The sequence below is a fragment of the Pan troglodytes genome, chromosome 10 (assembly GCF_028858775.2).
Source record: "Pan troglodytes isolate AG18354 chromosome 10, NHGRI_mPanTro3-v2.0_pri, whole genome shotgun sequence".
Classification (NCBI taxonomy): Eukaryota; Metazoa; Chordata; class Mammalia; order Primates; family Hominidae; genus Pan; species Pan troglodytes.
The window spans coordinates 129,169,120-129,181,458 of NC_072408.2; the positions used below are offsets into that span (position 1 = coordinate 129,169,120).

General features: G+C 41.6%; 1 protein-coding gene across 37 annotated transcripts in view; it reads right to left on the minus strand.

The window, feature by feature from the left end:
- CLIP1 (CAP-Gly domain containing linker protein 1) overlaps positions 1 to 12,339 on the minus strand; it is a 154,672-nt gene that overhangs the window by 62,468 nt on the left and 79,865 nt on the right. For 36 of the 37 annotated variants that reach the window (XR_010148170.1, XR_010148169.1, XM_063786085.1 and 33 more), the window contains 4 exons: positions 6,899 to 7,843; positions 2,752 to 2,868; positions 765 to 822; positions 144 to 227 (listed from right to left, as the gene is read on the minus strand). Coding sequence is in view for 35 of the 37 variants with exons in the window: in XM_063786085.1 (XP_063642155.1) it covers positions 144 to 227; positions 765 to 822; positions 2,752 to 2,868; positions 6,899 to 7,843 (1,204 nt within the window). In the remaining 2 variants the exon portion in view is untranslated. The remainder of the gene's footprint in view (positions 1 to 143; positions 228 to 764; positions 823 to 2,751; positions 2,869 to 6,898; positions 7,844 to 12,339) is intronic. The other variant, XM_054663733.2, reaches the window with a different exon arrangement.

Consider the following 12,339-nt stretch of genomic DNA (forward strand, 5'->3'; position numbering starts at 1 on the left):
TATTTCATCACATTGTTATATCACCATGATGAGTGAAGAGGCTACGCCTGAATAGTACATTTGTTATATAACATACTACAACTGTCTCGAATACGGGAAAGCCTACTGTATTTAATGTTTAGTCACCAGAGATGTCTTCTTACCTGCTAAGTTTTCTCTCAGCTTCTCCAAGTCAGAAGACAGCATGTTAAACTGTTCCTCCTTTTGGTGTAACTTATTTACAGTTTCTATTCAGGATAAAAGTTAGAAGTTTAATATGTTTCATATTTAATAAGCTATCTGGAGCTTGGCTGTCTTACAACCCAGTCAAATATTATGCTCAAGAGATCTGAGAACACAGGAATACTAAAAAGTCCCCTTACAAATCACATGGCTGTGTCCAGCCTGAAAGAAGCAGGTCTGCCGCTGTCTCTGGCCTCCCTGAATCAGTACTTCAGACAGGCATCAGGCCCTTTCCACTCATCTCTCTTTCCTCCTTCCAATTAAAACTCAATAAAGCTATCAATGATGAAAGCATAAATAACACTCTTCCCAGGAATACTTACATTTTAATATAGAACAAGCCTTAAGCTAAAAGAAGAAAAAATTGGGAGTTTGAGGCTTCAGGAAACCCATGGAAGCCAGTCTTTCTGAGCACGGCAGGAACTTCCAGGAGAGTGAAATTAGGCTACGGGCAGTGTAACTCTGTGCACTCCACAGGCCAGCTCCAGTATGAAAGAATGATATTTTTTAAAGCAATCTGCACACGCTCTGGTAAGACATACCTTGCATACTTCTCTGAACAGAGACTGCGTCCTCTGAAGCTTCAGCAAACTTTTCTTTCTAAAGAAAAAGAATCAGAGATTCTGAACAGAAAGATTTCTAATTGTAAAGACAAGAAGTTTCTATGAATTATAACTACGATACTGTCTACTTTTTGTTGCTGGTCTTGTTTTATTAAAACTAATACACTTGAAACATATGACACCAATTACTACCACATGTGGGTCATACACAGGTGCATGTATACACACAAAAGAGTGCAGTTTGCATGTGTGTGTATGGACACGTGGGAAGGCAGGTTCACCAGCATGCCCATGTAGGCATGTTCATACTTAGGTAAGTACATGCATGTGCGTGTATACATAGGGTGCACGTGTATGCTTCATGCGGCCACCTCTCAAACAGCAGACCTTCTCTTCAGAAATCTGTGTGAAATGGTGAACAAAGCTCTGAAGTTTGTTATTTCTGAGAGTAATCTAATGTCTTGAATCTAGGTCTGTGTCGCTACTTTTGAAACTGAAAAGGCCCATAAGTCACTTACTGTTCAAGGTCTTCTTTTCTAAACATGACAATAGGCCAAGCTAAATATCACTCTCCTGGTTGTCCTGAGATGAACTTCGAGCTAGCTACATCAAGAAGGTTGTTACATGAGTATTTCTAACTAGATAGGATTATGAAAAGATGGTGCAGGGGCCACAGTGCATCCAAGCCCACAGGCTGCCCCCTGTGCCATCCCACAGCCAGACTCAAGGTGGCATGTCTTGTCCTAAGATATACGGAAGGATACTCTAACTTAGGGGAAAAAAAAAAAAGGCAAGGCTTCCTAAAAGCTTGGGAGGAGGGCAGAGGAGCAATGAACTCAAAACATTTTCTTAAAGGACACCAGGCTGGGCGCGGTAGCTCACGCCTATAATCCTAGCACTTTGGGAGGCCGAGGTGGGCAGATCACTTGAGGTCAGGCGTTCAACACCAGCCTGGCCAACATGGAGAAACCCCATCTCTACTAAAAATACAAAAATTAGCCAGTCGTGGTAACAGGCGCCTGTAATCCCAGCTACTCAAGAGGCTGAGGCAGGAGAATTTCTTGAACCTGGGAGGCAGAGGCTGCAGTGAGCCGAGATCGCGCCACTGCACTCCAACCTGGGCAACAGAACAAGACTCAGTCTCAAAAAAAAAAAAAAGATCACACACGTTAATTCACACTGTTAATAGCACAGAAGTGTAATGAATGGGGAAGAGGAAGGGATGTGGAGGACCTGGGACAGCTGACCCTGCGTGGCACATATGCCTCTTGTCTAGTTTCTCCATAAGCCTCTGGCTTTTCTTTCCATGGCATGTGGGTGGGTACCACTGGCACTACTCATGAGTATCAGCCTTGTTTAAACTCGGGTTTTCGGTGCAGGAGGCAAGTAGGAAGGAACAGAGTTGAGAAAAGGTAAAAAATATACATATGCCATACAACTTGAGATTAAGGAAAGAGAAAACATATAAAATGGAAGGTAATTTTCTGAGGTGGAATAAACTGAGTTAGATTTCTTTTAATTTATTTAATTAGACAGCAAGCATCCTGCCTCGCCAACAGAGGGCGCCTACGGCCCAGGACAGCTAGTGCCCTGATAATCACAGTTTAGGGGCCTCATTCAATATGAAGGAGCCTCATTCAATATGAAACCTAACTGTGTTCGATGTATAACTTGGAAGGGCTCTGTGTTTAGTAAAACTAAGTAGTCAATAACATTTCAAAGCAGTGCATTACCAGAGGCAAAGGGATAGATTAAAAAAAAAAAAAAAGTAATACCTACCTTTGTTGTTTGGGTTTGATCCGATTCCCCTCAAAGGACAATATTTATCAGCCAATAACTAATACACTCAAGTTGAATCAACACTTAGAAAGAGAAAGAAAACAGCTACAATATTTCTTACTGGAGGATTTTTTAAAATAGGAAATGGCCAGAAACCCTGAGATTCAGATTCCCAACAGGTACTTACCAAAATCTGAAGTTCTTTTTCCAAAGTCTCTTTCACTTGACTGACTTCACTCAAATTTTCCTGAAGGTTAGTAAGCTTTAGCTCTCTCCCCTGGAGCTCTCTGGTAATGCTACTAGCCTAACACACAGAGTTACATGGTATAGAAGCAAATGAACAAAAGGAAAACAAAAGAGAATGAGAAGAAAAAAAATAAACAAATGTAAAAAACTTATGAGAAACATAAAACAAAACTGAAAGGAATACAAATTTGGTGTTGGTTTTTAATTCTAAGAAGTCAATGACTTTTCAAACAATCAGTTCTACGATATGATTTCCTAATGGCTATTTTTGTGTTTTTTTTTTTTTTTTCTCTTTCTTTCTGACACAGGGTCTCCCCTGTCACCCAGGCTAGAGTGCAGTGGTGTGATCATGGCTCACTGCAGCCTTAGAACTCCTGAGTTCAAGTGATCTTCCAGCACCAGCCTCCTAAGCAGCTGAGATTACAGGCACGTGCCACTACAGCTAATGTTTAAAAAATTTTTTTACAGATGGGGTCTCTGGCTGGGCTCGGTGGCTAATGCCTGTAATCCCAACACTTTGGGAGGCTGAGGCAAGTGGATCATTTGAGGTCAGGAGTTCAACACCAGCCTGGCCAATATGGTGAAACCCCATCTCTACTAAAAATACAAAAATTAACTGGGCGTGGTGGCATGCTCCTGTAATCCCAGCTACTTGGGAGGCTGAGGCAGAAGAATCGCTTGAGCCTGGGAGGCGGAGGTTGGGTGAGCCGAGACCAGACCACTGCACTCCAGTCTGGGTGACACAGTGGGACCCTGCCTCAAAAAAAAAAAAAAAAAAAAAAAGAAAAGAAAAGAGAGATGGGGTCTCACCATGCTGCCCAGGCTGGTCTCAAACTCCTAGACCCAAGCAATCCTCTTATTTTGGACTCTCAAAGTGCTGGGATTAGAGGCATGAGCCACTGTGCCCAGAGACTATTTTTAAATAGTCAAAATAGACTATTTTTCTATACTTCATTGTAACTTGGAGTACCAGCATGATCTAAAGCAGAAGGTGTGGATGCTTACTTTCTAAATGAGCTACTTGAGCAATTTCATTTCCTAGACTTTAAAAACCTTGGCTGGGCACGGTGGCTCACGCCTGTAATCCCAGCACTTTGGGAGGCAGAGGTGGGCGGATCACGAAGTCAGGAGATCGAGGCCATCCTGGCCAACATGGTGAAACCCCGTCTCTACTAAAAATATAAAAAATTGGCCGGGCGTGGTGGCACGCACCTGTAGTCCCAGCTACTCAGGAGGCTAAGCCAGGAGAATCGCTTGAACCTGGGAGGTGGAGGCTGCAGTGAGCCGAGATCATGCCACTGCACTCCAGCCTGGGCCACAGAGCGAGACTCTGTCTCCAAAAAAAAAAAAAAAAAACCTTAAGGCCAGGCACAGTGGCTCACACCTGTTATCCCAGCACATTGGGAAGCCGAGGTTGGCAGATCTCAGCTGAGGTCAGGAGTTCAAGACCAGCCCGGCCAACATGGTGAAATCCTGTCTCTACTAAAAATACAAAAATTAGCCCGGCGTGGTGGCACACACCTGTGATCCCAGCTACTGGGGAAGCTGAAGCAGGAGAATCCCTTGAGCCTGGGAGGCGGAGGCTGCAGTGAGGGTGACAGAACGAGACTCTGTCTTAAAAAATAAATAAATAAAAACAAAAACCTTAAGATGCGAATATATGTGGTCTACATATTTTCTCTATTTGTGTATATGCTTGAAGTATTTTGACATTTAAATAAAAATAAAATTTAAAAATCCACTGGACAGGCAAGGTGCAGTGGCTGAAGCCTATAATCCCAGCACTTTGGGAGGCCGAGGTCAGTGGATCACTTGAGGTCAGGAGTTCGAGACCACCCTGGCCAACATGGTGAAACCCTCTCTCTATTAAAAATACAAAAATGAGCCAGGCATGATGGCGGGTGCCTGTAATCCTGGCTACTCGGGAGGCTGAGGCAGGAGAATCGCTTGAACCTGGGAGGTGGAGGTTGCAGTGACTCGAGATTGTGCCACTGCACTCCAGCCTGCGCAACAGAATGAGACTGTCTCAAAAAAAAACAGAACAAAACAAAACAAAACAATCCACTGGACAATAGTCATTAGAACTTGGCTTTCACGAACTCTTGATGTTAAAAAGTAAACTAACATTAGCTAAATATTATCTTCTAATTAATTTTTGTGTTTTGATTAGTATTTCGGAACCACATGAGGAGATTTGAGAAAAATTTCCTGTAACCAGTTTGTCATCTTCGACTATGGTTAGTTAGCAATTTTTTGCTGTTTGTCAGTCCTCACCTCACCCCATTTAACCATCACAACCCTTCCTTCTTTGCCAATAGAGCAGCTTCTCCCACAAAAAAGTTCAGAACATTGAGCATCAATACCAGTGCCTCAACTAGTGGCAGGACTGGGAAACAATTCCTCGAACCACCTTTAAAGATAAAGATGACATTTAACAAGGCTAGTTAGTAAGGAATGCAGCTGGCGAATGTTTCATGTAATTTCCTAAGCCTTGACCACATGCACACTTGTTCAGTATTTCCCCCAGAAAAGGAGGGGACAGATCGTGTTCTCACTATGCCACAGAAAAAAACTCCAGTGAGATTTCTGCCATGCAAAGGGCTCCAAGCTCTTACACTTAATTTTGCTGTGAATGTTATTTATCACAGCATGGGTTTTTTTTGGTTTTTGTTTTTTTTGTTTTTTGGAGATGGAGTCTCGCTCTGTCGCCCAGGATGGGGTACAGTGGCACAATCTCAGCTCACTGCCACCTCCACCTCCCGGGTTCAAGCAATTCTTGTGCCTCAGCCTCCTGAGTAGCTGGGACTACAGACGCACACCACCACACCTGGCTAATTTTTGTATTTTTAGTAGACAGGGGCCAGGCTGGACTCAAACTCCTGACCTCAAGGGATCCGCCTGCCTCGGCCTCCCAAAGTACTGGGATTACAGGCATGAGCCACCTTGCCCGGCCAACATGTTAATTTATAATAGTCAAGAAGCACTGAATTCAGTCTGTTTTTATACATAACCCTATAGATAAGCAATTACAGTCATGCATTGCTTAAGAACCAGGATATCTTCCGAGAAATGCATCATTAGGCATTTCATTGTTGTGGGGACATCACAGGGTGCACTTACACACAGAAGGTATAGTCTACTACACACCTGGGCTACATGGCACAGCCTATTGTTCCTATACTATAAACCTGTATAAAATGTTACTGTACTGAATGTTGTAGGCAATTGTAATACAATGCTAAGTATTTGTGTATCAAAGCATATTTAAACATACAAAAGGTAAAGATACCATATTATAATCTTATGGAACCACCTTTGTTTATGTGGTCCATTGTTGACTGAAACATCATTATGTGGCACCTGACTATATGTGGTTAGAAGAGGAGGAGATGATCTTTTAAGCTTTTTTTTTTTTCCTTTTTTTTTTTAGACGGAGTCTTGCTCTGTCTCCTAGGCTGGAGTGCAGTGGCATAATCTCGGGTCACTGCAACCTCCGCCTCCCGGGTTGTTCAAGCGATTCTCCTGCCTCAGCCTCCTGGGTAGCTGGGATTACAGGTGTCCGCCACCATGCCAGGCTAATTTTGTATTTTTAGTAGAGATGGGGTTTCACTATGTTGGCCAGGCTGATCTCGAACTCCTGACCTCAGGTGATCACCTGCCTCAGCCTCCCAAAGTGCTGGGATTACAGGCGTGAGCCACTGCGCCTGGCCGATCTTTTAAGTTTCTGTTCATTCATTCATTTATCTTAACACCATAGTGTTAGGGCATTCTTTATTTTAAACAGATTATAGACTGGAGCTAAGCTTAAATTTGAAGTCACAGCATAGCCCAGAGATAAATAGATCAGGTACCCAGATAACAGGCAACCAAAATAAATTCACATGGTTGAGCCATTATTTTCTCTAATCTCCTCAGATGAAACCATACTTGAGATACTCAGAACATACTACACTATACTCAACTGGGGACATCAAGCAATTTAATTAAATCAGCAATTTGGAAGATGAATGATCTCAACTCAAAAGTAACATAATGCAAAACAAGAATAACAAATGGAAAAGAAAAGAATGGAGGATGTCAATACAAACCTTGCTACTTTCAGCATTCTTTTCAATCTCTAAATGTTTAATCTGTTTCTCAGCTGCCTCAAGCTGCTGTCTAAGTTTCTCCATTTCCGATTTACCTTCGGAACTGGCTTTCCGAAGTGCATCAAGATCCAAGAGCTTTTCTTCAGTAGCCTTGAGCTGTGATGTAAAATTATCAATAACCTTGGTTTGTTCATTGCATTTGGCTTGCAGTACCTCTAGCTCCTTTACCTTTATTTCAGCTTCCTGTAATTTGTTTAACGTGTCTTCCATTTCTACGAGATGCTGGTCTTCTGCTTTGTCCAGTTTCGACTTGATGGCTTCCAGACTGTTTTCCTTTTCTTTAATAACTTTCATCAGTTTAGCCCTCAAGGCTTCCATCTCTTTAGCATGAGCAGACCGTTCAGAGTCTTGTTGATTCTGCAAATTTTCTATTTCGTGTTGGTAATCTAGTCTCATTTTCTCTATTTGTGTTTTTAGTTCAGCAAATTCTGCCGTCTCTGTCCCAAGCCCTTTGCTGAAAGATACCTTCAGTTCTTCCATCGCCTGCTGGTGGGACGCGATGGCAGTCTCCAGTTTGGACTTCCATAGCGCTATCACATCTGAGTTCTCTTTGTTGGCATGCTCCAGCTTGCTTTTCAATGACTCGTTCTCTTTGGAAAGCTTTTCCGTGGCGGTATACAGAGCCTTTATCTCCTTCTGATGAGTTTCTTCCCGGGCTCCAAAATGCTCCTTCAGAGAAGTTATTTCTCTCTGGTGGTCAGTACGGGTGACTTCTAACTTTTCTTGCAAAGAGCTTATCTCTTGCAAAAGGGAAAGTGACATGTCCACATCCCCAGCAGGCTTATTGGACTCTAGCCTTCTTCGGAGCTCAGCTACTTCCTGTACTCTCAATGCTAGGTCTTTCTCCAGTTCCATTATACGTGACTTTTCTGAAACTGTAGCCACCTATTAACAGCAGTCCAAAGAAAAAAAGATCATTTAAATAACAAGTCATTGACTATTTTCTTTTCTTTTTTTTTTTCTTTTTTGAGATGGAGTTTCGCTCTTCTTACCCAGGCTGGAGTACAATGGTGCGATCTCAGCTCACTGCAACCTCCGCCTCCTGGGTTCAGGCGATTCTCCTGCCTCAGCCTCCTGAGTAGCTAGGATTACAGGCGTGCGCCACCACACCCAGCTAATTTTTGCATTTTTAGTAGAGATGGGGTTTCACCATGTTGGTTAGGCTGGTCTCGAACTCCTGACCTCAGGTGATCCACTCGCCCCGGCCTCCCAAAGTGCTGGGATTACAGGCATGAGCCACTGCGCCTGGCCTGATGATTTTCTTTAACACTGAAGATATTTAATAACTACCCCATCTCAGGCAGCAAACTATTATGAACGTTTATAGGTTAATATATATTTCTAACTGTGATAATGGCTTAAGTCCAACTTTAGTATCTCCAATTCTAAAGAAGCTTAAATCAGATAAATATCCATTAACTGATAAGTTAACAGAAACAGTAACTTTCAAAGTTCACAGATATAACTGCCTCCTGAAAGAAAACATTTCTTTATTTTGCCAGTTTGTCCTACCCCACACTTCATCCAGGTTGCATAAATGCTTATCCATTTCATGGAGGTGATCTTATAGAACTGTGCCATCTGGAACAGTAGCTGTTGGCCACACGTGGCTACTGAGCACTTGAGACGTGGCTCATCTGAAGTGAGGTGTGGTATAAGTGCAAAATACACATCAGATTTTGAAGACTTAGAAGAAAAGGATCACAAAATGTCTTGTGGGCCAAGTGCAGTGGCTCAAGCCTGTAATCCCACCACTTTGGGAGGCCGAGGCAGAAGGATCACTTGAGGCCAGGAGTTCAAGATCAGTCTCGGCAACACAGCAAGACCCCATCTCTGCAAAAAATAAAAAATTAGCCAGGCATGGTGGTGTCGCCTGTGGTAACAGGTACTTGGGAGGCTAAGACGGGAGGATTGCTTGAGTCCAGGAGGTTGAGGCTATAGTGAGTAATTGTGCCATTGTACCTCCAGCCTGGGAGACAGAGCACGACTCTGTCTCTAAAAAAAAAAAAAAAAAAAAACTGAAATTATATTTTAAAATGTTTAAAATATCTTAATTTTATTTTGATTAATATTTTGAATATATCAGTTACATAAAATATATTATTAAAACTAATTTAACTTGTGACTTACAAAAAAGTAATGTGTGTACCAGAAAATTATAAATTGTACATGTGTGGCTTGCATTATACTTCTATTGGACAGCACTTGCATAAAAGGTCTAAAATTACCTATCAAATGTTTCAATGAATAACACATCACCTGTAGAATGAAAGCCTCAATTGAAGAATGAAGAATTAATTTACTAAACTTTTTTTTTTTTTTTGAGATGGAGTTTTGCTTTCGTTGCCCAGTGCAATGGCGTGATCCCAGCTCACTGCAACCTCCACCTCCCAGGTCCAAGCGATTCTCCCGCCTCAGCCTTCCAAGTAGCTGGGATTACAGGCATGTGCCACCACACCTGGCTAATTTTGTAGTTTTAGTAGAGACGGGGTTTCACTATGTTGGTCAGGCTGGTCTCGAACTCCTGACCTCCAGTGATCCACCCACCTTGGCCTCCCAAAGTGCTGGGATTACAGGCATGAGCCACCACGCCTGGCCTACTGATCATTTTATTAAAACGCAAAGTAAGAATGATTACTTACCTGCAATAATACACAAGAATCTTACACAAAATCCCCTTTTTAGATTTGATAATTCTATCAGCATTTTGATGTAAACATCTTCTTCCCCTAACCCCCTAACCCAGTGGTTCTCAGACATTAGTACGCACATGAATCACCTGGAATGTACGTCTAACCTGCAAGTTTCTACCTATTCCCATGTACTTCGATTCTATTTGAGCTCTGGGATAGTACCCAAGAATCTTCTTCCTTTAAATAAATACCCCAGGGCTAGAAAAACACTTTCTTAACCTGTGCCCTTTCATTGCTAGAAAATTATTTCCCTCTGCTACCTGCTATGCAGTCCATTTAGTACACAGGATGTGTGGAAAATAGCTTCCATCACAAAAATTCTTAGACTAATCTGGGAAATGAAAGGGAACAAAATAATTTTAAAACAGCAGTGAGTCCCATATTTCAAGGATCAAAACTCCTGTGATTGGCTGGGTGAGGTGGTACATGCCTATATACCTAGCACTTTGGGAGGCCAAGGCAAGAGGATCACTTGCGGCCAGGAGTTCAAGATCAGCCTGGGCAACACAACGAGAACTCCATCTCTACAAAAAAATGTTAAATATTCTTCTGAATTTAAGACTCCTCTCCCACACTGCCTTTCTTTGAGACAGAAAATAACAGATATGTTTTCTTTCATCTCCTCTGTCCACCCTACAGGCTGTGACACCAATAAAGATTAAAATGCCCATAAGAGAAGAGGAAAAGAAAGCACTGAGTCTCCAAAACTGCATAATCAAAGTAAATAAAATTAAATATTTCAGAGCTGACTATAATTGCTGTGCTTCATGGTTATAGACTCATCAGGTTAAAGACGTTAATTCATTTACACATGATTTTCTGGGGAAGGAAGAGTCCAAGAGTTTGTTACGTCAAAATAACATACAAAACATTAATAAACCCATCAGGATCTGGCAGAATTTGCTAAATAAAAGAAAAAAAACACAAAACACTAATAAACCCCATTGCTGCAAGGTCTGTAGCATAAATACATTAAACCCAATAGGGCAATGGTTCTTAGTTACAACAAAACAGTCAAGTAGAGAAAAATGCCAAGTAAAAAATAAGTAAAAATAATAAATACCAATGTGATTTTACTTTCTGTGGCATTTCCCTATAAAGTACAGCAATTTATTTTTCATTTCCCAAAATCTGCCCTAATTCAAAACTATGTGGTATGTCTGCTTCTCCCACTAGTTTGAGACCATGAATTAAGTCAGAAATTATTTCTTATTCTTCCTAACATCTCTACAGCACCAAGCACAATGTTTGGAAACTGGATTTATTGGCTAGAAAGTATTCTAAAGCACTTCCTAAAAAGTAACATAGGTGATATGAAACTTACATGGGTAGCTGGTTATCTTAACACTTGGGAACCCAAGAGTGAGGATCAACAGAAGACATACTTCGTTATGGAAAGATATAAGCTTTACACTGAAATACTTGGATAAACCATGGTGTAACTGAATGCCTTATCTAGAGCAGGAAAAAAAAAACATCAAAATTGTTTGTTGACAAAACTAAGATACAGGAGAGGAGTTTACATGTTTAAAAAAAAATATTACTTCAAAAGCCATCACACTAAAGGAACTCAATCTCATTAGTCCATTGTATTTCCTGGATCAATTATTTGGCTCTCAGTTAATGAGGAAACAGCACCAAATTGCCACTTTTTTTTTTTTTTTGAAACAGGGTCTTGCTCTATTGCCCAGGCTGGAGTGCAGAGACATGAACATGGCTCACTGCAAGCCTCGACCTCCTGGGCTCAAGAGATCCTTCCACCTCAGCCTGCCATGTAGCCACCACACCCAGCTAATTTTTTTTTTTATTTTTTGTAGAAGCAGGGTATCACCACCTTGCCCAGGCTGGTCTTGAATTCTTGGACTCAGGTGATCCTCCTGCCTTGGCCTCCCAAAGTGCTGGGATTACAGGCATGAAACACCATGCCTGGCCCACTCTTTTTTTGTTTTCTTACCAAATACACAGGAGAAATCTTTAGTTCAGAGGCCGATAGTTCCTTCTTCTTAAAAAATAAAAACACATGATTTAGAAAAGAAAAATTGTCTAGATTTTTAGATCAGTCAATTAATTCTCAACAAGAGAAATTTCTACAAACACTAGAAATTTCTAAAAAAATCAGGATAGCAAATTTGATTAGAGACAGTAATTTTTGGAATTCTAAAGTTAAGAATCTGGGCAATTTAGTCACTGACAGACAAATTCATGATTTAAAAGGGTATGTGACTACATATCTTACATGTAAGTGACTATTTCTTTTTTTTTTTTTTTGAGACAGAGTTTCACTCTTGTTGCCCAGGCTGGAATGCAATGGCATGATCTCGGCTCACCGCAACCTCTGCCTCCCAGGTTCAAGTGATTCTCCTGCCTCAGCCTCCCTAGTAGCTGGGATTACAGGCATGTGTCACCACGCCCGGATAATTTTTGTATTTTTGGTAGAGATGGGGTTTCTCCATGTTGGCCAGGCTGGTCTCAAACTCCCAACCTCAGGTGATCCACCCATCTCGGCCTCCCAAAGTGCTGGGATTACAGGCATGAGCCACTGCGCCCAGCCATTTCTTAATCTTTATGCACAAAACAACTTCCATAACAGACGGACTCCATCCTGTGGTGCTTAAGAGCACAGACTCTGGGGCCAAATGTCCTAGATGCAAATCTTGCCTCCACTATTACTATTTGCTGTTTTATCTT